The sequence below is a fragment of the Ranitomeya variabilis genome, chromosome 3 (assembly GCF_051348905.1).
Source record: "Ranitomeya variabilis isolate aRanVar5 chromosome 3, aRanVar5.hap1, whole genome shotgun sequence".
Lineage (NCBI taxonomy): Eukaryota > Metazoa > Chordata > Amphibia > Anura > Dendrobatidae > Ranitomeya > Ranitomeya variabilis.
The window spans coordinates 722,023,465-722,051,133 of NC_135234.1; the positions used below are offsets into that span (position 1 = coordinate 722,023,465).

Below are 27,669 nucleotides of genomic sequence, written 5' to 3' on the forward strand. Positions count from 1 at the left end.
TATTTACATGCTGAGCTGACCTTTATAGTGTAATCATTGTAATTACTACAATCACTTCGTATTACATTTTTTTGTGCATGATGCAGCAACCAAAAATGGAAATTTGGGCATTTTGATCTTTTTTCTTGTTACCATGTCATGTGGGTTAAACAATTTTAGATTTTTATAGATTGGACCTTTATGTATGTGTCAATACTGACATGTGCATGTTTTTTATTTTTACCTGGGAAAAAGAGAGTCGAATTTATATATACTGTATATATATTTTTTAAGCATATATATATATATTTTTTTTTATTTTTTTTTTAAAGCTTTTTTACCTTTAGTCCCAATGGAGGACTTGAACTTGCAGTTGTTTGATGGCTTGCTCTATTATACTCTATTGCACTGTGTGGTGTTAATCTGGGACTGCCATGAAGCTCAGCCAGAGGATGGGCTTCACAGAACAACCAATGTGGGAGCAAAGGGGTCTTTCAGCAGGCCCCCCAACTGACATGACAACTTATCATCCCCCCGTGATTACATTTCGAGGTGGATTGAGGGCATCCAAAACTAACACGAGTAGGATTGCACATCATTGCTGTCAGTGATTGACAGAGGCATTTAACAGGTTAACAGCAGAGATTGAAGCTAGCTCCAATTCTTGCTAATAAGAGGCGGATTTATTGGTATCCATTCGCAAACCCATCAGTCACACATGGAAGCCATATCGCTTGTGTGAACAGACACTAATTCTTTCAGTATCGGCCTTCATGCTTACACTAAGGCCGGTTTCAAACGTCAGTGGCTCCGGTACGTGAGGTGACAGTTTCCTCACGTACCGGAGACACTGACACACGTAGACCCATAAAAATCAATGCATCTGTTCAGATGTCATTGATTTTTTGCGGACCGTGTCTCCGTGTGCCAAACACGGAGACATGTCAGTGTTCGTGGGAGCGCACGGATTACACGGACCCAATAGAGTCAATGGGTCCGTGTAAAACACGGACCTCACACGGACGTTCTCCGTCTGGGGTCCGTGTGCGTGCAGGAGACAGCGCTACAGTAAGCGCTGTCCCCCCCACATGGTGCTGAAGCCGCGATTCATATGTTCCCTGTAGCAGCGTTTGCTGCAGAGAAAATATGAATAATAGTGTTTAAAATAAAGATCTATGTGTCCGCCGCCCTCCCACCCCCTGTGCGCCCCCCCGCTGTCCTGAAAATACTCACCCGCTCCCACGTTGGCTGTCACTCCTTCCTCTCTGCCCCGCGCCTCCTACTATATGCGGTCACGTGGGGCCGCTCATTTACAATCATGAATAGTCGGCTCCGCCCCTATGGGAGGTGGAACCACATATTCATGACTGTAAATGATCGGCCCCACGTGACCGCATACACTAGAAGCCGCGGCCAGACCAGGAAGGAACGAGGGAGGTGGGTAAGTATTTTCAGAACGGGGGGGGCGCACAGGGGGTGGGAGGGCGGCGGACACATAGATCTTTATTTTAAACACTGTTATTCATATTTTCTCTGCAGCAAACGCTGCTGCAGGGAACATATGAATTGCGGCTTCAGTGCGATGCAGGGTACCACACGCGTGGGTACCACACGCTCCGTGTGGTACCCACTCGCCATACGGGCGGCACACGTGTGCCGCACGTATGGCCTACGTGAGTTCCCAGGCACACGGACACGGATAACTCCGGTACCGATTTATTCCGGTACCGGAATTATCTGGACGTGTGGGACAGCCCTAAGAGATGTTTTAGATTTTCTTGGCAAGTTAATAAAAATTCCAAATAAATTAATAGAAACCAATCCAAAAGGTTTACATGGGGTTTCTGATGACGGGGACTGATGCCGATCTCAGGTCTGTGATGTCTCTCCGATAGTCCTTGTCCGGAGGGAGAAGATTTGAGGACAAACTGGATTTTAATCTGGCTGATACTTTTTTGCCTGGGGATAAGCATTGAATGAAATGTCTAGCAGCCGCTTCTATCATGTTCAAAAAATGCAAATCCAAGCATGTTTTATGAAACACACAGGTAAAATAGCTTAAAGGCTATGGAAATCTTTGACATGGAAAAAAAATATTTTTACATGTGTTAGTGGTTACCTTTAGATAATCAACTAAGTTTCAGGCTGAATTTTTCATTCCTTCATTAATATCCAGACCCCTTGATATGCAATTTGCAGCCTGATCCAAGTTTCAGACTTTTCTTCTTGTGGGAGTGTCATTCCCAGTAATACAGGCTGGATGTGTGGTGCTTCTGTCTATATTAGCTCATATATCAGCACAGCTTCTATCCTGCATTCATTTTCTTCTTCTCTTGTGCTTTAGAACTGTTTTATAGAAAGCAGTCAGGAGAAGACCTCAGACATTTTTTGCAAAAGTAATCAACTGGATAAAAGACATTCAGACGCTCTGCAGCAGCAAAATTTCAGGAAGGCTATTTGTAAAGCCGTTTAACTATGTATTTAGGAAGTAAGTTAACAATAAAATTCTGGGGAAAGGTGTACGTTGGCTTTAAAAAGCTATGGTAAATGTATATTGTTGTTGTTCGTTTGCTTCATAAATGCAGAATTAAGCAACTTTCTACAGACTCTTCATAAAAAATGCTGAGACTTTTGCCTAGCTAGCTGGTCTGCAAAATCTGCTCCTGGCTGTGACAGCTCCCGGTGCGCACTCCTTCTCCCTGCTCTGTGTGTGACATAGCAGCAGGTAGGATGAGGAAATCAGGAGAAACAGTCAAATTAATTAGGGAAAGCAGATCACTCCCTTTGTGGACACAGAGAAAAGCACACACAGGTCAGTTTGTAAAGGGAGTGAGAGAATCGTACTGACTGGGTACAAGCGCAAGGAGAAGGCAGACAATGGAGAGAAAAATCACACATTCTTCAGCATGACTGTCAACACAAGCTGGAAGGGATCCCTCATGAGGTCTAGCTGGTGAAATCACTCCCAGGAATGAAGCTGTGCTGATACTTAAAGGGTGGTCAAAAGATAAAACATTTTCTCCTAACTTCCTATCTATGTAGTCCAGTAATCCTAAGCAACGAAGGGTCATCAGTGACGCTCATTTCAGGGACTGATCTCTGCTCTGTCTTTGAGTGTGTCCTTTGTGCAGTGTCTCCCCCTGTGCGCAGTCTTCCCCAGTGTCCTTTTCAATGAACACAGCGTCCGGTCTGTTGTCGGTTTAGGCTACTTTTACACTAGCGTCGTGCACTGCACTTTGCTATGCGTCGTTTTGTAGAAAAAACGCATCCTGCAAAAGTGCTTGCAGGATGCGTTTTTTTCTCCATAGACTTGCATTTGCGACGCAGTGTGACACATTGACACTTTTTTTGGTGCGTCGTGTCCGCCATTTCCGACCGCGCATGCGCGGCCGGAACTCCGCCCCCTCCTCCCCGTACCTCACAATGGGGCAGCGGATGCATTGAAAAACAGCATCCGCTGCCCCCGTTGTGCGGCGCTTTCACTGCTTGCGTCGGTACGTCGCAACGACGCAATTCGTCGTGCGTCGTACGACGCTAGTGTGAAAGTAGCCTTAGATAAACAGTAACTAGCTGGCAGCAGAGCTTTTGGGACCACCCTTTAGAAGCTACTGACCACTGACCACACAGATCTTACATCCAGCATGTATTACTGGGAGACACACTCCCACAAGAGAAAGGCCTAAAACGGGAAGCAGCGTGCAAACTGCATAACGAGGGCGTCAGAAAATAAATGAAAGACTGAAGATGTAGTGCAATATTATTAACGAAAGGTAACCACAAATATACATGTAAAAATTGTTATTTTCATGTCAAAGGTGTCTATAGCCTTAAATGGGTGATGTTCTTCACCCCAAAAAAGATTCACTGGACCATGGTCTCCTGCGTCCAATTTATACTCTGACAGCCGAGCCAGGATCTTGTGTCGAGGCAGCACGTGACATTATGACGTTGCGAGAAAGGACCCTGAAAATCTGAAAACCATTTTCTCTTCTATTCTGATTAGAAAGGTCCCTTGACAATAATCCAGAGTCTTCCTACTGGAACCCCCAGCGATCAGCTGTAACCTCTTGAGGAACCAGTCTTGATCCAGACGCAACGTCTTAATGAATTTGACAAATCTTTCAGCTGTGCGTGCGCCATGCTGCGTATCAATGCCACCTAATTCATTAAGCTCCACACGTGCACCTATTGAATGTCTCACTTTTTAGCCACCTGGGGTCTACTGGTAAGTGATAATTATAAAGGAGGGTCGGACACTTTCTCCTCAGTGATGATACTAGTGAAGAATCTGTAAATCACACCCATTCCCCAGACACAGCAGGCTCCTTGTGTCCTGGTTACTCCCGTGTATCTAAGCTGCAGTGTGTGCTGCCGTCACGGAGCAGCGTGCTAACAATAGTCACATACTTTGCACTTTGTACCTTTGAATTATGATTTTTAGATGATAAGTACAGTTGTGCACTACGTATCAGCAGATTATACAGGAGGGGCCGCGTACCAGCACCCTGGGATGACCAAGGGAAATGCATTTATTGCTAAAAAATAAGCTTCATTTTTTAAGTCCGGATTTCACTTGTCACGTAGTGGACTTATCATTTCAGCACTCGCACTGCCAGTATGTGCGTAGTCCACTGAGTCTGTGGGTGAAGGGTTAACATGTCTTCTTTGCTTCCAGATCCTGAATCCTCTAGAATGACAACATCTAGAAACTTTCAGCCCCAAAAGAGCTCCGGATCGTCTTTCCTCGGACTTCGCTCTCCTTTATCGTCTTTATTCTCCTTCAGGAAGTCTGCCAAGCAAAATGTAAAGCCGCCATCTCCGCAGGAGAGGTAATGCTTTATTGAATTTCTTCATCGCCAATCTTCCAGTTTTATGGTTACAGTCCGATGTCTCATCTGTGATCCCCGGTACTCTTCTTTCCTCGCACATGCAGTGATGGTGGTAATCTCTGCAGGTTGCGTAGCTTTGTCTTGTCGGATATTCTGTGCCCTACGTCATAGGAGTTTTTGCAATTCCTCATTGCTTTCAATAAGTAAACAATGCTGTAATCGTATAGTTTCTGCTGTAAAGTGCAGCTTTTTTCCACCCGACAAAAAAAAATTTCACAAAAAAAAGCTGCAAAAAGTAGCGTGTGAACGGGTAAAAAACGCTGCAAATATCCTGAAAGAATTAACGTGCTGCAGTTCTCAATTTCTCTAAGGAAAAAAAAATTATATTTTTGAAATCATATAGTTTTTTGCTGTAAAGTGCAGCTTTTTTTCCACCTGAAAAAAAAAAAAGTGCACCAAAAAAACGCTGCAAAAAGCATCGTGTGAACGTAGCCTTATGCAGTTGCTGCTGATGACAGAGCATCGTCTACATTTGGTATATGACTACTTAGATGCCAGTTTGCTGCCTGGAGACTGTCCTTATTCACTGACAACAAGCACGTTTCTTGAAAATGTTGAGGAGGTGAAACAGGACGAATGTTAGAAAGTTGCGGAAGTGTGATTGTATGTAGGGATTACGTTTTATTAATATTATAACCACAAACCCCTCTAATTGTCTAACGCCGTCCGTGGATGTGATGACAGTCTAACTAGAAGGGAAAAGTTGGACAAGGTTGTGTGTAAGATGAAATCCCCAACTAATAGGAGCAGGTCCTGATACCCTCAAGGCTCACTGTAGCTATTTAAGGTATGTCCACACGTGACGGAAATACTGTCGATTTCATCTGCGTATTTGCACTCTAAAAACGGGAGCGGATTACAGGACCGCACACGTGAATCCTTTCTGAGAGGTGCACAGTTTTAGCTCCTCGGGGTGGATTTCCACCGCAGATGTCACCCCATTCCCTGCACCAGGATGTAATCCACGGCAATACCAGAGTGAAATCCGTATGTGGAACCTGAAGGTTTTACCGTGGATTTTATCATCAGATAAATTTTAGCTGATACATTTTAATCCAAAAATGAAGAAAGTTTCAGTGATCAGATAAATGGCGTCACCGCCAATGATGGCCGATGATCATACACTAAAGCTCTCTATGGAAGTTGCATTGGTCTTATGACTTGGACATAGTCCTGACAGCACAGTATGTTGGTCCTGAAAGGACGTTGTCATAGTCTGGTGCGATTCCATAAAGTGATCCATGACTACAGTTCATAAGCTCAGTGTCACAAAAAACAGTTGTCTAACTATTTCCATTATTGTATGACTACACAATGCGCACATCCATTTATATTATTATTGTGCTCATGACCCTGGTGTGGTCACTAGCGTATAATGTGGTCACAATCTCAGGAAATAATGGGAACTAAAGGGGATGTCTGCTTTAGAAAACCATTTACTTACTAGTCACAGTGGAGAGCACCTACAAAATGTGACTAGTGCTTAGGAGGACCCAGCTTGACTATGTGATGCACAACCCTTTGGTTCCAATTGAAAATGTGTAAAGCTGTGTTTGCACTATGGTGACGCTGTAGAAAATCGGGCCCTTGGATATACAATCATGGCCAATAGTGTTGGCACCCTTGAAATTGTTCCAAAAAAATGAAGTATTTCTCCTAGAAAATTATTACAATTACACATGTTTAGTTATACACGTGTTTATTTCCTTTGTGTGTATTGCAACAACACCAAAAAAACAGAAAAGAGGTAAATTGGACATAATTTCACACAAAACACCAAAAATGGTCCAGACGAAATTATTGACACCCTCCTCTTAATATTTAGGTTCACACCCTTTGGAATAAATAACTGCAATCAATCACTTTCTATAACCATCACCAAGCTTCTTACACCTCTTAGATGGAATTTTGGACCACTCTTCTTTTGCAAACTGTTCCATGTCTCTCATATTTGAAGGCGCCTTCTCCCAAAAGCAATTTTAAGGTCTCCCCACAGGTGTTCGATGGGATTTAGATCCGGACTCATTGTTCAGAACTTTGCAGCGCTTTGTTTCCATCCATTTCTGGGGGTTTCCTGAAGTATGTTTGGGGTCATTATCCTGCTGGAAGACTCATTACCTGGACACATCCTGCATTCTAACACTGGGCACTACATTGAGAGCCAAAATCCTTTGGTAACCTTCAGATTTCATGATGCTTTGCACGCCGTCAAGGCACCCAGTGCCAGAGGCATCAGAACAACCCCAAAACATCTTTGAACCTCCACCATATTTGACTGTAGGTACTATGTTCTTTTCTTTGTAAGTATCATTCGTTTTCAGTAAATAGGAAAATGATGTGCTTTACCAAACAGCTCTATCTTGGTCTCATTTGTTCACAAGACTCTTTCCCAGAAGAATTTTGGCTTAGTCACATACATTTTGGCAAACTGCAGTCTATCTTTTTTAGGTCTCTGTGTCAGCAGTGGGGTCCTCCTGGGTCTCCTGACACAGGTTACATTTCATTCAAATGTTGATGGATAGTTCACGCTCACACTGATGAACCCTGAGCCTGCAAGACAGCTCAAATTTCTCTGGACCTTGGTTGGGGCTGCTTATCCACCATCTGGACTATCCTGCGTTGCAACCTTTCACCAATTTTTCTCCACCATCCACGTCCAGGAAGATTAGCTACTGTGGCATGGGTTGTATACTTCAAGATTATTTTGCCTACCATGGACAAAGGAACATCAAGATCTCTGAAGATGGACTTGTTACTTTGAGATTGTTGATATTTTTCAACAATTTTGGTCCTCAAGTCCTCAGACAGTTCTCTTCTTCTCTTTCTGTTTACCATGCTTAGTGTGACACACTCAGACACACAATGCAAAGATTGAGTAAACTCTCCCCTTGTTATCTGGTTTCAGGCGTCATTTGACCGAGCATCACATGCTAGAAACAAAGTTGTTTACCCACATTTTTGGAAAGGTTGCAACAATTTTGTGCGGCCTATTTTTGGGGTTTTGTGTGAAATTATGTCCAATTTGCCTTTTTTTCCCTCTGTTTTTTTGTGTTGTTCCAGTACAAACAAAGGAAATAAACACGTGCATAACAAAACGTGTAATTGCAATAATTTTTTGGTAAAAATGCATCTTCTTATTCAAGGGTGCCAACACTTTGGGATATGAATGTATAAATGTTTTGTGCGGATCCTACCTTTTGGTGTTTCATGCTGGCTGCAGATCTGAGGATAGTGCTCCTATGACTTCAGTTGGTCATGCCTTACTAAAGCTGCGGGAAGACATAGAGAATGGCAATGTTTATGTCCTAACAAGGCTTCTAGATCTGTGCATCTCAAACCATGAGGGGCCCTGTATAAGTTGGTGAGGGGCAGCTCCGGAAGGTCTCAAATAAATGGTAAATCGAGCCGGCTGTACTTTCAGTTTTGGTGTCGATATCCTTCAGTATTCTCGAGGCCAATTTCTTGCAATAGTCCCTCTTCTCCACTCTGCAGTGGAAGTGGCGTCACCAAGGGTCAAGAACAGACAATACATTGTTAAAGGGTTTTCCAGCACTGAACTTTTTTAAAAAAATATGGCCACAATGCTATTAAGTAGTGATGAGCGAATATACTCATTACTCGAGATTTCCCGAGCACGCTCGGGTGTCCTCCGAGTATTTTTTAGTGCTCGGAGATTTAGTTTTTTTCGCCGCAGCTGGATGATTTACAGCTACTAGCCAGCCTGAGTACATGTGGGGGTTCCCTAGCAACCAGGCAAACCCCCACATGTACTTATGCTGGCTAACAGATGTAAATCATTCAGCTGCGGCGATGAAAACTACATCTCCGAGCACTAAAAAATACTTGGAGGACACCCGAGCTTGCTCGGGAAATCTCGAGTAACGAGTATATTCGCTCATCACTACTAATAAACAATACTCGCCTTACCACTTCTGACACAACGCTGCTTGCCCACAGGCCTCCGTACTTCTTCTTGGTAGCGCAATGTTGGACACCAGTGTGGGAAACTATTGATAGCAGCGGTCCCATGTTATCCAGAATGAATAGTAAGTACGGAGACTGCCAGGAGACTGCGACACTGTTGGAGTGGCGGGGTAATACGTTGAGTATTATTATTTTTTGTCACACTTTGAGGAGGAACTTTGTTTCGGGTCATTGTCATGCTGGAAGACACAGTCACAATCCATCTTCAATGCTATTACTGAGGGAAGAAGGTTCTTGGGCAAAATCTCGCGATACATGACCCCATCCATTCCTTCCTTCAATACGGTGCAGTCCTCCTGTCCCCTTTGCAGAAAAAAGTACCTACAAAGTATGATGTTTCCCCCACCGTGCTTCACGATTGGGACTGTGTTCTTGGGGTTGTACTCATCCTTCTTCCTTCAAACACGGCGAGTGGAGTTGATACCAAAAAGTTCTATTTTGGTCTCATCTGACCACATGACCTTCTACCATGCCTCCTTTGGATCATTCAGATGGTCATTGGTGGACTTCAAACGGGCCTGGACACGTGCTGGCGTGAGCAGGGGACATTGCGTGCCCTGCAGGACTTTAATCCATGACGATGTAGTGTGTAACTAACGATAATGTTTGAGACTGTGGTCCCAGCTCTCTTCAGTTCATTGACCAGGTCCTCCCGTGTAGTTCTGGGCTGATTCCTGACCTTTCACAGAGTCATCCTTACCCCACGAGGCGAGATCTTGCATGGAGCCCCAGACTGAGGAAGATTGACAGTCATCTTATGTTTCTTCCATTTTCTAATAATTGTGCCAACAGTTGTTGCCTTCTCACCAAGCTGCTTGCCTTTTGTCCTGTATCACATCCCAGCCCTATGCAGGTCTACAATTTTGTCCCTGGTGTCCTTAGACAGCTCTTTTGTCTTGGCCATGGTGGAGACGCTGGAATGTGATTGATTGAGTGTATGGACAGGAGTCTTTTATACAGGTAACGATTTCAAATAGATGCTGCAGTTAATACATGTAATGAGTGCAGAGTAGGAGGCTTCTTAAAGAAAGACTAACGGCTATGTGAGAGCCAGAATTCTTGCTGGTTGATACTGTAGGTGATCAAATACTTATTTCATGCAATACAATGCAATTCAATTATTTAAAAATCATATAATGTGATTTTCTGGTTATTTTTAGATTCTGTCTCTCACAGGTGAAGTGTACTACGATAAAAATTACAGACCTGTCCATTCTTTTTAGGTGGGAAAACTTGCAAAATCGTCAGTGTATCAAATACTTATTTTCCCCACTGTAACGTAATCTGTCAGTAGAATCGTCCCTTCTAAGTCATCTATATGGGATCACAGGTCATAGGATTCTGAATAAAGTGATACCTTGGTATCTGCAATCTGATGTCTTATTCCATAGAAGTCCACCTTTTGCTTATTATGTAAATGAACTGTTACGATCTATGGGCCCGGACATAGATCTCCCTGAGAATCTGCCTCCAGTGTGAGACATGTAATGACTGACAGTCTGCTCTCTAACTCCTTATCTACATGTAATTCTCTGGAATAAGATATCGGAACGCAGATATCAGGGTATCATTTAATGCAACTTTCTATAACCTACATGCCCATATATACGACTTAGGAGGGTTCATCCTTCTGACAGATTCCCTTTAAAGGGAACATGACAGCTACTACATGGTGCATGCTATACTGGCAGCATGTATCAGACACTGGCTGCAAGATTTTAGCCAGGTATGTTTGACTCTGAACCTCTGTGACATTTCAGAAAAAAACATACTTTAAAAGCACTGAGCCTAGTCGACAGGTGGACCCCCTACAGCTTCTCGTGTCCGCTGCCAGTGACTGACAGGTCTCACTCTACACACAAGGAGTGATCCGCCACTCAAGGGCAGTGGGCAGGGAGAAGCCACCAGGACCCGCCTTTCCGACTAGTCTCCACGTGCAGCCAAGCTACACTATATATCTATTTTATGAAGATAAGAATTGATGTTTTGAAGTGACCTTCCAGATCAAAGGGTTTTCCAGAGGGAAAAATGTAAAATCATTGGAATTCGTAAAGTATATAACTTCCTAATACTGTATATCTTTACTACCTCCCACCATAGCAGGTCAGGTCTGTCTCATGGTCACGAACCGACCCCAGACAGCGTTTCCTGTGGTGGTTTATGACTGCAGCAGAGTGTAAAGACTATATATCTATTTTAATAGCTAAGTCAGCCCCCTTCTGTAAATTCACACCCAAGAATGGAGCTGGTGGCTCGACCATGCGAGGCACGCACATCACAGTCCTATTCCCTTGAATCACAAACTACTGTAGTAGACAAAGCCACGCAGAGAGACCAGAAGCCACGTCTGTGGAATAAGTAACGGGTACGTGGCGCTCGCAGGAGGACCTTAGAAAGATTTGTGTTCCACCAATAGAACATAAGGACGGACCGTGAAGGTTGAAGTACCGGACATCCCATGTAAAGCCAGTTTTACGTGCCAACTAAGACAATTGCGTACCTTACTGACAAGATGATTGTGCTATGTAGGCCATGGTCAGCATTAACATGCATGCACGCCGGTCTCGCCCTGTATCTAATGATTGTTTTGTTTCTGGTGCCGACGTTGCTTGGTGACAGTAAATCACTTCTCTATGATTTTGCTCCTGACATTTCCACACATGGCGATCAGTTCACTAGAGCAAGTAAGAACCTGATCGCGCGATGACTGACAGCTCATACGTGTCACTGCCTTTCCCTCAAGAACTTCTCAATTATTGCAAAAAAATAAAAAAATAAATTGGGGAGTGCTGGAAGGCAGGGTAGGACACCCGTCATGAAGCACTTTGATTTTGTGTCTGTGATTTGGCTTCATTTCCTCTCGGTGATTTCATGACAGTAATTTGGAATAGTTTATAGATTTACAAAAGACGAACTTGTCTTCTACCCACCGAAAAAAAACTCCTTAGTTTAGCCATTTACGATTTGCTAATAATTGTGATACCTGTAAAATTGCTTCTTCTGTTTTCCGAATGGAGCGAGGTGTAAAATGTGAATGCATAAAGTCCGGAGGTTGGATACAGACAGGCAGAACCTGCGGTTTCTGTTTTTTTTTTTTTTTTCATTTTTAAGGATAAACCAGAAAAGTGTGGTTACTGCAGGTCCTGGCAGGTTTGACAATTATATGCGGCCATCTCTGCTTTTGACAATGGAGTCCCATTATTGTGGTGGGTGCCAAATCTGTAATTTATAGGTTATCCTGTTGATTTGCCATAAATGTAAGAGAAGAACAACCCTTTAAGCTGACAGATCTGCTTTAAGTAAATGAAGAATCATTCTTACAGTATTTTGGGTCCAGCCATTTCCACATCATTCTCCATCCATGCATTACTCTGGGGGTTTTCTTCTTTTGTGTACTTTTTCTCTAGATGACCATATCGGTAAGGCGATTGTGTTTTCATGCATTTGGAGATATTGTTTTTTAGTCGCATGCATTTGGAAATTTTAGTTACATGCATTTGGCATTTTGGTTAGTTTGCATTTTGATTGTTTTTTAATGTTGCATGCATTTTGCAACATGCCTTTGCATAAGGTTGCATGTCAGCTCTAAATAGGGCTTCCACAAACAGGCATTGCTTCATCTATTCTATCCAGTCCGAGGGGAGCCCTGGGCTTCCCGCTTTATTTCCTGTACAGGAATGTGGACTTACACAGGGACCCTGGGTTGAGATCTTGGAGTAGCTGCTGGCTGGTGGAGCTGCCTGGCAGAAATGGTCAGGTAAAAGCTTGGACTGGTCCACAGGAGAATCCTCCGGTGGGCCACTGTGCAAGAATGGACCACCACCCTCTTATATGAGCAGCACTTGGCACAATATGATTGAATCACTATGTTGAGATAAAGGCAACATCTTATTCATTTAACAATCTACCCAGTCCATTGTTATATAAATTTGTGATTGAGGATAATGTCATATTTGCATGTAGTTGGGCCCTAGAGTTGGTTACTGGAGGGCACCCCTGTCCGGCACTGGTCAGGTAGCCGGGTCAGGACTTGGCGGTATGGATGGGGACAAAATTGTCAGGTAGAAGAATGGTCAATAAACAATCCGAAATCTGAAACAGGAATATTCACATGAATCACAGGAGCTGAGAACAATAGGAGTTTACCAGAGCTAGTATAAACTATAACTGGCAGTCTGAGTGCTGTAGGTCTAATAGGAAGAAACCCTTCCCATGGCTGCAGCAGAGTACTAATTACATCAGACTAATGATCCCACTGAAGGGAAAAGGAAAAACTTGCTGTGACAACACAAGTCCTAGTAGTGCTAAGGTCCAACAGAAACACGCCTGCACAGCGACAACCATAGTGCCATTGCCACGATGTTACACATTTGGAGATTTTTAGTTGCATGTATCTGGATATTTTAGGTTGCATGCATTTGGCATTTCACATTTTTTTTAATGGCCATTTGGAAATAATCTACATTAGTCATTTGTGGCTTTCTTTTACTAATTTTAGTGTTTGTGTTTTTTTATTTCTAGGCAGTGTGATGACTATACGATCAATTTTTCAGTTTTTTTTTAAACCTTATTAAGAGTGCATACCATCAAGGGTGGTCATTATTATTTTAAACAAATCTTTATTATATAAGTGGTTTTTTGAGCCTAGTTTGTGTATTCCATAAAGTTCAATATTTTATGCTGTAGTTTATGGGTGTGTGCATTTTTTTGTTTCTTGTTGCTGTATATCAATTTTTCTATTTTCTGATTTTCTGCTAATCGTGGTAACGTTTTGTTTTTTTCCTCAGACATAGCATCTTTTCTATCAGCGGCCAGATACTGCCTAACACCGAGGTGAAGAAAAAGGCAAGTAAATGATTTACAGAAGTGTTTTTAAGTTCCATATTTTCTTTTTGGATTTCGGGTCAACAATTGTTTCTTTACCTTTATATTAATAAAACTTAAATTAAAAATAAGACATAATATAATGCAAATATTGACTACAAATTTGTTATTTACCATATTTATTTTTTCCCTCAATGGTTAAAGAATTTTCAGAAATACTCTGTCTTGGCTAAAAAAATAATTTACATATGGAAATTTTGTATTTTCTGCTTCATTGAGGTGGTAGTTTTTTTTATTTTTTGCAAAAATGTCATATATGTGCCGCCACACTTGTGCCATAATCCCTAACCATTGGTGTTTTGACAAGGACGGTTCCTTCTTAGTTGCTATTAATGTATTTTTATTCCTTCATAATCTGTTCCTTATTTTCGAGCAGGCACAGCGAGAATGACAATTCGAATAATAATTTTGAAAAAATATAAATGAGAATAAAATATAGACATTTAATTCTGTCAGTAGCTAAAAACAAAAAGAAAGAAAAATGTTATTAATTTTTGAAAGTCAAAGAAAGTAAATATCCATTAAAACCAAATTTTATTTGTTTTAAAACATGTTCTTTTTTTTACATTCAAAGTTTGAAAATTACCATTCTGCAAGAAGCGTAAAACAGATTGCCAATTTTTTTGAAGGGCAACATAAAACCAGACACAGTGATGCCCCAAAGGCCACCGTCCAGCTCGAAAAAGAAGTTTTTCAAGGTCAGTAGTTGAGTAAAGACTGCGCCACAAAATAATTGTAATGAGATGTATGGTAAAAACAGACACACGGACCATACACTGACACACTGATCCAAAACACTGATGACATTGGTGCCATTTTTCCATTTACGTGTTTAAAAAGGAAGTGTGAATGAGGCCTAATTATTACTATTCATTTGTATAGTACCATTGATTCCATGGTGCTGTACATGAGAAGGGGTTACATACAAATTTCAGATATCACGGTAAACTAACAATTATAGACTGATACAGAGGGGCGAGGACCCTGCCCTTGGGGCTTCCATTCTACAGGATGGTGAGGAAGGAGACAATAGGTTGAGGGTGGCAGCAGCTTCGGTGTTGGTGGGCCAGTAGCTCCGGTAGTGGTGAGGAGGCAGCGGGGTCAGTGCAGGCTGTAGGCTTTCCTGATGAGGTGGGTTTTCAGGCCTAATGCACACATGTACACGCTAATACACATACACACTAAGGGCGCAGACAGACAGATGTATTTCCCATGCAAGGGCAACATCACAGTGCATGGACTGGCACAGCAACTCTCATAACCTCAGTGTGATATATTTCTATGCAGCTGTCACACTCAGGAAACAATCAACAAGTTTATTGGGACTCGCAAATCCCTTACAGCTCAGCTAAGCTCCACTAATTCACAAGCAATTCGAATTCGTCCAGTCCTCCTGACAGTCATCAATTCTGATCCTGACATCCTCGACCCCTCATCATGGGCTCCGTACATATTAGGCACTTGCTGTTCATTCCTAATATCTCATCAGGTACTACGGTCAGGTTTCACTAACATTGTGTACATTACCTCCTCAGACAGAATTGTATCCGTGCACCTTCACTTATCTACTAGGCTTGGCATACAAAGACAGCCGCAATTATATGACCGTGACTCATACATTCCTTTATATGTGGATAATTCCAGTGAGGATTGCCATGTCTAGAGAATACTAGCCAAAAGGGGAGTTCATAAAGTAATAATGTGTAGGCCTTTGTTCAATCCTTAAAACCTAGGTATTCCATAAGGCACAAGGAATATGTTTGGACTTGCCATCATGGTAATGTTATTTCTCACATAAAATGTTTAAGTAAGAACCTCAGAAATTATGAAACTTGATCTAAGTTAAATTGTTTATATGTTTCAGTTTTAGGAGATCTGGATCAAAAACTTGCCCAAGAACAGAGTCTCAGCCAAACACCAAGGATTAGTAGACTTGAAAGCTATAAGCGAGGAAGGCACTATGGCAAAGAAGATTCACTCCATAATACCTCAGAAGCTAAAAACGTCTTCAGCAATTTACCTTCTCACGATGGAAAAAGAACTGTGTACCTTGAGGAGACTCAAACAACCTATGCCACATACCAACCCAAAAAATTTTCTGAAATGTACTTAAACAGACAACACTCTGCTTCCAAACTAGAGACTTCCAAAAAACCTTTTTACAAAAAGAGTTCTTTGCTTATTTCAGCTACAAGCAACACGTCAGCAACTTCATCCTCTCATTCTGGCTCATTTTCATCAAGTAGCTTGCAGCCATCAACTCCAGGCATAGACCTGGAGAGGACAAGACCACACAAGTCAAAGAGGACACCTGTCACTTCCATCAAATGGGATAATGCATTTCCTTCTGAGCAGCCTAAGGAGACCGGTAGACCGTTCAAGACACAATCGGCTTTGGATCTTACAATACATGATAAATACAGTCAACACAGTAGAGTGTCTGATCTTTTCAAGTACAACACACCGAGAGTACAAGTGCCCCCTACGAATTACTTTAGTGAATCCAGGAATATCAACACTGAAGCAAGCACATCATCATTTACAGATAATAGATCCACTGGGTATTACAAAACTGACTCTCCTAGCCATGGGCCTGACGTCAAATATGCCACAATATCTGAAAGGTATTGGGAGGAGGAATCTAAAAATAATTATTTTAATAATGAAATGAGTAAAACACCTAATGAGAATTTGAGTGGCAATGACAAGGAAGCAGAACCAATGGAAATAGAAAGTGAATTATCCGTACTGAATGATAACAATGTGTATTATATAATGGGAAGAGCAGAGGCTTCTAGTAACGTGCAAACAGAGGGCTGTTCTACAAAAGCAGATGTAATAATTAGAGAGTCAAAAATGGCAGTAGATAATGAACAATGCAGACATTCCGAATCCAAGATCGATGATGATGTTCCAGTAGATCATACGTTCCATGAACCGATTGAAGTATCTTCTAGTCAAACATTAGAACCCAAGATCATGGATATTGATGCTCCAAAAGTCTTCCTTAATTCTAGAGATACCAGTTTGTCAACTTCTGTTGACATTGGTACCATTGCTCAAGAAGATCGTTTCCCACCAAAAACAGAAAGACTTGTTCATAATCCGATATTAAATGCCATTAAAAAATTTACTTCACTTGAACACAAAACATCTTCTAAAATTGATCCTCCTTCTTTTAAGGATATCAAATCTTCAATAATCAGTGAGCGGAAAAACACAGCGGCTTATAATAATAGATCTAGTATTTTTAATGACACCTCACATACTGGCGGAAAATTTGCTTGGATGAATAAGAGGAGAGGATCAAAAGACAATCAAACAGCAGGTTTTCGGTCTGATACACTTAAGTTTCAGAAAAGAAACGCGTCTTCTCTCCCAGATTTACTTGACCAGGACAGTGATATTTTGTCTAATAATATCTACACTACAGGACCCCAAAAGAGTTGTGAAAATCTAGAGGTAGAATTTGATACCACCCTGGTTCCTGAAACAAAATCTTTCAGAATTTCTGATGACGTAGATAAAAGTTACTCAGAAAATGATTCCAAATATGAGCAGCCTTGTGTTCAAAATGCCATTTATCAAGCAAAAACTCTAGGTACAAAAACTTTTCTGTATCCACAAAAGCCTTATATGTCAGATATAAATGCTACATTCAGAAACCTAGACAACACGACAACTTACACACCAGCACCATATCAGCCAGATAGGTTAAGGGAAAAGCGAGCAAAGTATAAACAGTCGGGAGGTTTCATGTCAGATACTCTGAAGTATAAGAAAACAAATGCGTCCTCTCTGCCAGATCTACTTGACCAGGAGAGTGACCATTTAAGTTATGACCTTGAAACTATATTACATAAAACCAGTTGTGAACCTGTACGGAATTACCATCCCTCAAATGTTTCTGAAACAAAGTCTTTAATGAACCCTGATGAAAAGAAAGAAATGTACTTGGACGGAAGTACAAGGCATGGACTATCTTCTGTCCAACATCCAAATCAATTACCAAAACCATCAAGTTTAAACACGAGTCAGTCTTCACAAAAGATTTTTACATTATCCTCTGGTTCGGAATTAGGCAAAGCTTCAATAAAAACTGAAAACAAGACAACTGACTCAGAATTAGCATATAGGACTACTCCATTTTCTCATGTACATGCAAAATTCAAGTCTGTAAGCTTTAATAGAGGTCGATACAATGGACAGAATATATATGACTCTAATAATAATAGTTTTGATGATGGATCAAAAATGAAAAGTGAATATATTTACCAAAGACAAAATGATCCAGAGCCAAACCAAGTAAAGGCCTTAAAATGCGACACATCTTCCAAATCTAACCAGTCAGTACTTTATCCACAGGATGTTGTTTCGTCAGCACATCAAATTTGTACTGACCAACAAATCCAAGGTGAACAGGGTTATAAGTCCGAAAGAAACCTACACCAAAATTTAATTTATCAGTTGGATGAAAAAGAAAACAAATCCGTGGAATATGTAGAACCAGCCAAAGTCATAGACTCCTCAAGGTTTCCTATTAGTCAAATTGTGAAGGAACATTCAGAAGGGAACATCTTGAGCAAAGGTACATGCCTGCCACCCACAGAGAATAAGGCAACCAACATATTAAGGCATCACTTACTTGTGACACCAGAACCGTTCAAACGCAATGTCCATATAAGTGTCATCCCCAAGTCACAGTGGAATCAATCTAAGAGTTGTGAAGATGGCCAGACCAAAACTTCCCTGGAAGGAGGAATTATTAAAGATTTTGCTCGTGAAGATGAAACATCACCAGAAGGTTTACAACTTTACAATACATACAGCTGTCAACAAGTTGTTGAAAATACTGAAGTTTATGAGAGCATTACAAATTCTTCTTATCCAAACATAGATAAAATTGAGTATCGTAAAGTTGTCTCAGTCTATTATAGCCTTCCTCGAAAATTCACAAGAAAGATCTCTGATCTGTCCAAGAATAACCTAAAAAACATTGATAAGACTATAGAGCAAAATAGAACACCTAGTGCAATTCTAGATAAAATAAGTAGCTACCACAAAGAAGATTATTCCAAAGACCAAAACTCTAAAAATACGACTGCCGTTACAGAAAAAATACACAATGATAAGGGACATTCAGCAGATGATGTTACATGTAAAATGCATCTCTTAAATTTCCACATCATTCCTTTACAAACGAATCTCGTGAAAAATGACAACAGGACAAATTCTGGTGAAGAAACGGATGATTTAGTGAACAAATTTAGTTCTTTGCACATTTCTAAAAATGAAGACAACTATAAAGCAAGGGAAGAACAAAAGAATAAAAATGAACACAGCCCTTCAAGATCCCCCCCAAGACATTCTCCAAATACTTATTATACATTACCAAATAGGAAATCTGGTGTCCAGGATCTGGAGAGAAATGTTCTAGAGAGAGACATTGCCATGGTACGGCACAGGATTAACCCATATACAAGCAGCAGTCCAGTATCTCAAGATGTTTTCACAGCACCAACTTTCTCATATGATAACCTTAATTGTTCCCCTGGTTATGATTTTATGCATTTTCAGGAAAACAACAAACAAGAGCATAACATTAATAACAATTTTGCAAAATATGGTGATTTCTGTGAGAGAAAATCCATGGATGAAAGTTTATTATTAAGAGAAGACTTGCCTTCAATCTATAAATCAAAAAGTTTCAAAGATTTAAGTCACAGCAAGTCCTACAACACAGAAGACATCTCGCCACACCACGAATATAACACCAGTCCACAGAGTGATTATAATTATCCAAGCTTTAATAAAAGCAATGATGTTGTAAATCGGACTCGGCCTTCATATTGCTCCGAGTTTGTCCAAAAGAAAATGAAGCCTATTAATGCTAAGAAGTTCAGCTTCTCTTTTGATCGTTCAAGTCAAGAAAGTGTAAGCCCTAGACGTACTGGTTCTTATAGTGATAATGTTCGGATATCTGACGTCAATTCATCGCCTGTATTCTACTCTACAAATGACAACTATCCATCTCATGTACCCAAACATTTTGGCCAGAGAAGTCCCAAACATTGTCGAAACCCTACATATTCTAACTTGTATAGATCAAAGAGCATGAAGCTCTTAAACACCGATGGCCAAGAAAATGTTATGGACTACAGAAGAAAGAGCGATAGCAGTTTTTCTTCAAAAAGCTATGGTGGAACTTTGAGGAGAAAAAGTCCTACTTCTGGCGAGACATGGAACAGGAGATTTTCAGATGAAATTTTAGATGAAAATGAAAACTGGCCAATTTCTGAAGAACGCAAACCTATTTGTACATCAAAGTCTCTTGATTATGGAATTTTTGGTAAGGAGCAGCAAGAGGCTATTTTAAACAACGTAAAGCGGTCACTTAACGAAGGCAGGCTATGGAGACCAAGTTTTTTGAAAAATCCAAGCTTCTTGAGAACTGAGGAATATTGTTCTTCTCAGGAAGTAAATCCAGTAGGTCGGTCTCCTGAAGATATCCCATCTCAAGGACCTAGTTTGAAAGACCATCTAAATATTTATGAGGATAAGCCTGTTTCATCAGATTCAGATAGTAACACAACCACGGACGATGAATATTACTTAGATGAAAATGACAAGGAGTCAGAACTATGAGGTCTCCTGAAATGGTAACCAACGCAGTATTGATGGCTTCATTGACGAGATACTGATTGTTTGTTTGTCTGTTTTGCTGTCTAATATTTGGTAATTTAAGTGCAATATAACCCCCCACCTACAAGAGCTGGAATATGCTAAATTATATATCAATGCAAAATATTAACGAGAATCCCATCAACTCTTCTGAAATGTCTACTTTAGTAGGTACTTGTATTCCCCATGAAATAACCATTCTGGTGCATTTTTACATAGAACTCTGCATTTTGTCAGGCAGGAGTGCAAGCAGGTCCTCTCCTTTGTCTATGGATGCTTAATAGGAGATACAAATATAATTATTGCAGAAAGCATTCAGAAGATTTGGCAATAATGGAATTTGTCTAGTAAATTATATGGTTTCCTTCTAATGAATAGTGTGCATAGACTTGATAGTGCAAACTGCCCATGTAGTAAGGTCCAAACGTGTTACTATTCAATTACCTGTTTTGGTTATAATGTAGTGCAATCACAATTTTTCAATTGCAAATTATATTAGCAAAATTGCCAAATTTTCTACAGATAAAATATTTAAATAGCTCAACGCAACTAATTTAACAAGAAGGATTTTTTTTTTTTTTAATTTAACACAGAATACCACTTTTAATGAGTAGTCTTCATGACAAAGATCTTTAGTATTTCGTAGTTTCCCTTTGGCTGTTGTAACCTGGTGCACACTTGACTAGACCCCCAACTTTTGGCAGTGATCCTTATGAATCTGAGCTCATTCCTCACGGACAATGACCTCCAGGACATTAACATTCTTAGGAGTTAAGAGAGTGGTCTAAATTGTTGAGAGATCATTAGCTTGCATGAAACAATGAGAAGGATAAAAGGCATTGAATGTTCCTATGTTCCTGGAGGTACAGGTGGAAGCAGAGTTCAAGGTTAAAGTCTACTGGCTACACTCCCTAGATGTGGCAGAACGTGGAAGTTGCTACCAGATTCCTGAGGCGGCAACTGGTCAAAAATCCTTTAGTGACCAGCAGCAACATTTGGCTCTGAGGTTTCAGTTTGCACAGTAAATGTTAACATTCTCCATGCCAGAATTCCTAGACGGTCACTTCTACTAACCCAACCGGACAATGTTCCCAAGGATATCTCAAAGATTCTAGAGTAGCAGACACAGTCGTCTGACTTGAATTCTGCAGAAAATCTTTGATGATGGGATTTGAAGGTGTTTGCAGCATGAAAACCCAAGAATTAGTGACCTGGAGGTCATTGCCCTAATATTCCGCAGGAACGCCACCAGAAGCTGATGTCTAGCTATGGATAACATTTCCAGCAGGTCGTTACAGCCAAAGGTGCCCTTCTAAGTACAAATGACAATTGTCATGAATTGGTTGAATAATCCTGAGACTGCAGTAGTCAATAAAAGTGTCATTTTGTGCTGAATTTGGAGAAACCACTTCTTACATTAGCTGTGTTGAGCTATTTATATTGTTTTTATTTGATTTATTGCAGATGGCAGAAATTTTGTACATTTTGCAACAACAGAAAACCTCTAATTTTCAATGGGGGAGTGAATAATTTTGATTGCAACTGTATTTACAATGTTTTCTTTTTCTGTTGTGCTGCATTACCCATTTTTGTAAAACCGACGGAAAATGTAGCCATACTGGTTGTCACTTCTCAGGAACTTACTGATAGAAATATTATATGTTCACTGTTCATTTTCAGTTTCTGAAAAACAAATTCCAGAATGTACTGAAAATGATCGTCTGACATGTCATAGATACTTATGAGAAAGTCATGTTGGTAAGGTTCGTCATCTAAGATCTGCACAAATTTTTCCTGGAGGCCTCTGTGCACGAATAAACCCTTTTGACACTGTTCATGGATAGAAATCTCATACAAAATTCCGAGTAAATTTTCATTAGTTTGAGAGAACCTGTCAAGTTGTTTTACCACCTTACACCGCCAGCTCGCTTATTACAAGAACCGACAAACTTTCCAAACTTTCTCCTGTTTGACTGTAATCATTGTTGTGTAACGTGGCGCTGGGCGGGAGACTCCTCTCTTACGACCCGAAATGCTACATGTAAGTGGGGGTCCTGGCTGGGTGTCTGGACTTGTAACTGATGTTGCTGGTTTGGCAGGACCAGATGTTTCACAGTTTAATGAGGGAGACCACCAGTCAAAAATAAAATTTTTACTGAATGGGATCTTTGGTAGGGTTATATACAAGGCATAGCGGGTACAAAGTCTTATGAACGTTTCCTTTACAACTCAAAAGAATTTTCCAGTTTCCTTCCTTCATTTTCTCTAATGCTTTATTTCCACTGTTTCTCAGTACTTCACCACAACCCAGCGTTAATACTAGTCTTGCTCATTACGAGTCATTTACTCGTCCTGCGGTTCCATGTCCTCCTTTCCTTTTAGAGTGCCAGTATGGCCAGTAATGCTGACACACTGGAACTCCCGCCGGGGACACTTTACTCGTCCCACGTACTCAGGCCCGTTACCTTCAAGTGTTATAGTCTCGGGACCTTGTGGCTAGGCGTCTTCTCCTAGGACCTGTTTCTGGAAGGTCACCGTCTCTTAGTCACTTCTGCTCCGGATCTCGCTATCCCTTTTCCTCAGTCTCCTCTCACTTAGGGTCACCCCAGAATGCGGCACTGCTTACCTTGTACCTTTAGGTCCACTTACTATGCATTCCAGGCCCTATCTGACTACAGAGAATTGCCACTTTCCCTGCAACTCATGCCCTCCCACTTTCGGCCGGTCCCAAACATTAACTCTTATCTGTCCCTATTGTCAAACTATACACAATATCAGTATTACGAACACGTGTCACAATTCACATTATATCGCATAACATATTACATGACATTAGTGGGTTACCTGAGCATATGCAGTGCCGCAAGGTGTTGAAGCAAAAAAGAGTACACCAAACTTCACTGCATATGCTGACTAATACAATGCAAAGGCAAATTGGTGACATATGGAGGAACCCGAATACAAGAAGTGGGTGGAAAGGGAGTGGCTGGAGGGTCAGGGTTGGACATCGAACTTCCTGACTCTTCAGCACAGCGTCAACTCCCACTTGACTCTTAACATATATTCTACCATTAAAATATTATTTATGTTTAGAATTTAGCTTAAAAAAATTGAATGAGCCTATTAAGTAATTTAATAAGTCATGCTGTTTGTTTAGGGTGGTAAAGCAGCCTGACAGGTTCCCATTAAATGGTCTTACATTGTTGCATCGAGGGCTATAAAGTCCTCGTGTTGTGGATATTAGTGGTGATGCACGTGTTATTTTACGCTATTTTTTTCATGTATCTTTGGCTTTTCAAAAAAATTATTTTGATTGAATTTTCCTTTTAGAGTTGGTGCAAATCGATTGGCAGGACTGGCGTCCATCGGTCATGTCAGTAATCTGTAGCCGCCGGACGGGAGCCAGGAGAACCTTTTCTTTGGCTCTTCTTTCGATTAGTTGGCCTGGCGTGATGTCACACTAGGCTGGCTGATCGAATGAAGAGCAGTGGATCCTGTCAGGTAATAGCGACCATAACTAACGTGTCCGATGAACTGCCGTGGTCCTCAAACCAACTGTACCACCAGTACGTCTGCACTTCCAACAAAATGGTGACACGGCTGTACAGAAAAATCCCAAGATCTCTAAAGAAAACATGACATCAATACCAAACGTGTATTTTCGGTGGAAACTCTGCTTAATGATATCCTAAAGGGAACCAACCGCTGAGGTGGTGATCATGGAAAGGGCTACTGCCCAGCATCGTGATGGCGGCATCGGCTGCGTGGCTTACACTGGATTAATACTGCATAAAACAATGTCAGCTGGAAACCATGTAATCGTTTATATATTTATGACTGCTACAAGAAATTTCATTTTTTATATGTTGTGCAGAATTAAACTGAAATTCATTATGGTTTTATGTAAGAAGTAGTCCAAAGAAAATTAAAGGGGGTTTCCATTCTTTTTGAAAAAATGTACAGTGGTGAACCATGCTGATAAAAGAAGAAAGGAAGCTAAACTCACTCTGTTAATCTGCTCCACCGGTCTTTGTTCAGAGTGCAAGTGATGATGTCAGGACCCTCAGTCACCTGACCACTGCAGACAGTGATTGGCTGCAGGGTTAGGAGACTGGTGGCCATAACATCATTGCTTCCGATCAGGCAGAGATTGGTAGGAGTGGCAGCACTGGATCCGATCCCTGGGGTGAGTATGACTTGTTTTCTCCTTTTAACTGCATGGTTCACTCTGTAAATTAACAAATACAGCAGGAAGGTCCCTTTAATAACTAAGTTTTCCTCCCTGTGACTCTAGAGCTGACGTAAAGCAGGTTTTGAGATATGGAACTTTAGACATTTTGTCAGTAATTTGCTTGATTGTTGTAGAATGGAAGTGCAGGAAAGCAAGTGACAAGATTGACTTAAAGGGAATCTGTCAGCAGGATTTCATCCCCCCAAAATTCTATATTCATGAAGCTCTTTCAAAGACAAGTCCAGCAATGCCTATACATGGCCAGTCCGTTCCTCCGTCACTGAGAAATCAGTGTTTGAATTGATATGCAAAGACTGAAGCATTATGGTAGATCTGAAGCCTCCGTCACTCCAGCTCTATTCCCCATCTCCTTTCTGACTGACGGCTCCTTTGCTTTAAGTCACAAAGTATAGAGGCTGTCAGTCAAGCAGGAGGAGGCGGGGAAAGGAGCTGGAGTGACGAAGGCTTCAGATCTACAAATAATTATTCAGCCTCATTTGCATGTAAATTCAATCTGATTTCTCAGTGACGGAGGAACGGACTGGCCATGTAATATTATTGCTGAACTTGTCTTTCAAAGAGCTACATGGGCATATAAATAGTTTGACGGTAAAATCCTGCTGACAGATTCCTTTTAAGACTTCAGATGCTTTTACAAAACAATTTTCATGTCAGTGGCAGAGGAAATGGAGAAGTTATTGAAGAGCGTGAAACGGAATGCACTCCCTTTACCAACATTCTATGATTAATGTATAATTATTGGATCTTTATCAATCAGAACTCTGCTTTTCTGATACAAAAGTCAAAATCCCCTTCATTGCCGTAGAATTAAAGGGGTTGTCCATTACTGCACAACCCTATATTAATAGCCCCAGGGTGCGCCATAACATAAAAACCTCTACACTTACCTCCCAGACCGGTCCTTCTGCTCCAATCTCAGCCCTGTGTCTCCCACGGGTCACCTGAACATAAACAAGGTCCAGTGACCGCTGCAGCTAGTGAGTTGGCACGGATTGGCTGCAGCTTTCACTATTCTTTCACAGTGGAAGAAACACATTGTATATGTCAGGTGACCGGCAGAAGGACGCAGTACTGAGATTGGAGCAATACTGCCAATTCTGGAGGGAAGTATAGCAGGTTTATTCTAATTTATGCTGCACCCTGCAGCTATTAATAGTGGGCTGTGCAGCAGTGCCCCTTTTAATGATACAATGCTGATTACCTGTAGTCACCACTAGGGGGAGTGTATTTTTGAATACATTTAGCTCCCCCTTGTGGTGACTGCAGGCAGCCAGAATTTTATAATTGCACTCTGTGAACTCAGGGGCTCTGGACCTGTGTATCAGAGACAAAAAGCTCTGAGAAATATAAAGAAATATTTAGAACTTAATCAGTTGAATTATTAAACCTTGAGGACTTTAATGCTGCAGTTGTTTCCTTTTATTCTGAACTCCATGTATCCTCAGTGTTAGGCTTCTGCCCCCACACATAAGACGTATTTATTTTCAGGGGATCATCTTTGTAAATTTCTGTACAGAATGGAATATATTGGAGACGCTGTTCTGGCTCCCGTCTACCAGATCTGATGTATATAGGTGTATATGGCCTAATTGTGACTGACCGCACTTTCAAGTGGATATTTATTTTGTCTTTACTCTTCTGTTATATGGACGACGTCACACTGTAAATTAATGCTCAGTCTTTTGGTGTATTATATAATAAAAATATTTTGTATTTTTGTATTGTATTTCTATTTGCTTTTTATTAAAGTAAGCAATCGGAAATTATTATTAGCAGTCTGCAAGAAGACTTCATGCAGAAATGGTCAGGCTGCGTTCACACAGGGCCAAACATAATGTGTTCCGCTTCTAGGTGGCGCACGTGGTTTTTGGCCCCACTGTGCCACAGATTGGACTTACCCTGCAGGGGTGGGACTAAGCAGCTACCTTGGTGTTCGCTGGAGCCTCTAGTGGTGAGGTCAGACTTGTGCGGCAGGTAACTGCCAGGTGCCTTTCCAGGGTGACGTCCAGCAGTAGCTGCTGACCCAAAGGGCAGAGACGACACTTCAGATTCACAGAAAAAATTGTAGGACTGCCACTTGGCACAATTTCTGACAGGACGACCTCTTGGGAAAAGTTCTCACTGTGCGGTCAGGACGGCCACTGGGACAGGTTCTTCCTGTGCAGTCAGGGTGGCCACAGGGACAGGTTCCCACAGTGCAGACTGGACGGCCACAGGGATAGGCTCACAGTTCTGGTCTGGGTATTCAGTCCCCAGGGTGGCAGACAGGTACCGCCGATGTGGCCACCGGGTACAGGTACTGCAGATGCAGTTTCAGGATTCTGACACTGCCAAAGCTATCGCAGGGAACAAGGACAAACTATGGCAGGCTAAAGGGAACACAGGATGCGGGACACTAACAGACTAGGGAACCCAGACATGGCAACATTCAATTGCACACCTAACTGAACTCTAGGGGTTGCTCAGGCACCTCCCAGAAGGGGAGGGTGCCTTATATACAAAATGTCTCCCAGATGGGAGCATTTACCATGTAAGTGCGCTGCCCTTATAAGAACAGGGGAGCGCGTGCACCCACACCACACTGAGGCACAGTGCAGCATACACAGAGCAGGAAAAAGGCAGGAATAGGAGCACGCTGGGGATCACACCGCAGGTCGATGAGTGAGCCAACATCCTCGCATGGTGGCAGAACAGGACGCTGTGCAGGGCCGCCGGGCATAGCGTTACCACAATACTGCTGACTTGGTGTTCACTTGAAAAATAGCCAGTGTGCTGTTTGGTTTCCACACCTTCTTAAATTGCTTTCATTAGCATGAAAATAAGCAAGTTTGCAGCTGACTTGCTTTTTCTTCCTAGTTATTCTCCAGCAATAAAAGCTTTTATAGTGTACAGCTGGTCTCCATTAGGCCCGGCCTCTAGACCCTGTGAGGGTATGCAGGAGCTTCAGTCCAGGAGAGGGTAACTCTTGACATACTAGCCACCTTTCCCCAACCCATTGAT

The 27,669-nt window shown here is 41.5% G+C and overlaps 1 protein-coding gene across 1 annotated transcript in view; it reads left to right on the forward strand.

Annotated features, from left to right (window-relative positions):
- Nucleotides 1-26,395, forward strand: part of EXPH5 (exophilin 5) — a 118,783-nt gene extending 92,388 nt beyond the window's left edge. The window contains exons 3-7 of the mRNA XM_077298339.1: nucleotides 4,655-4,808; nucleotides 13,640-13,697; nucleotides 14,311-14,434; nucleotides 15,601-24,238; nucleotides 24,728-26,395. Coding sequence (XP_077154454.1) covers nucleotides 4,655-4,808; nucleotides 13,640-13,697; nucleotides 14,311-14,434; nucleotides 15,601-20,381 — 5,117 coding nt within the window. The 3' untranslated portion in view covers nucleotides 20,382-24,238; nucleotides 24,728-26,395. The remainder of the gene's footprint in view (nucleotides 1-4,654; nucleotides 4,809-13,639; nucleotides 13,698-14,310; nucleotides 14,435-15,600; nucleotides 24,239-24,727) is intronic.
- The last annotated feature ends 1,274 nt before the right edge of the window (nucleotides 26,396-27,669 follow it).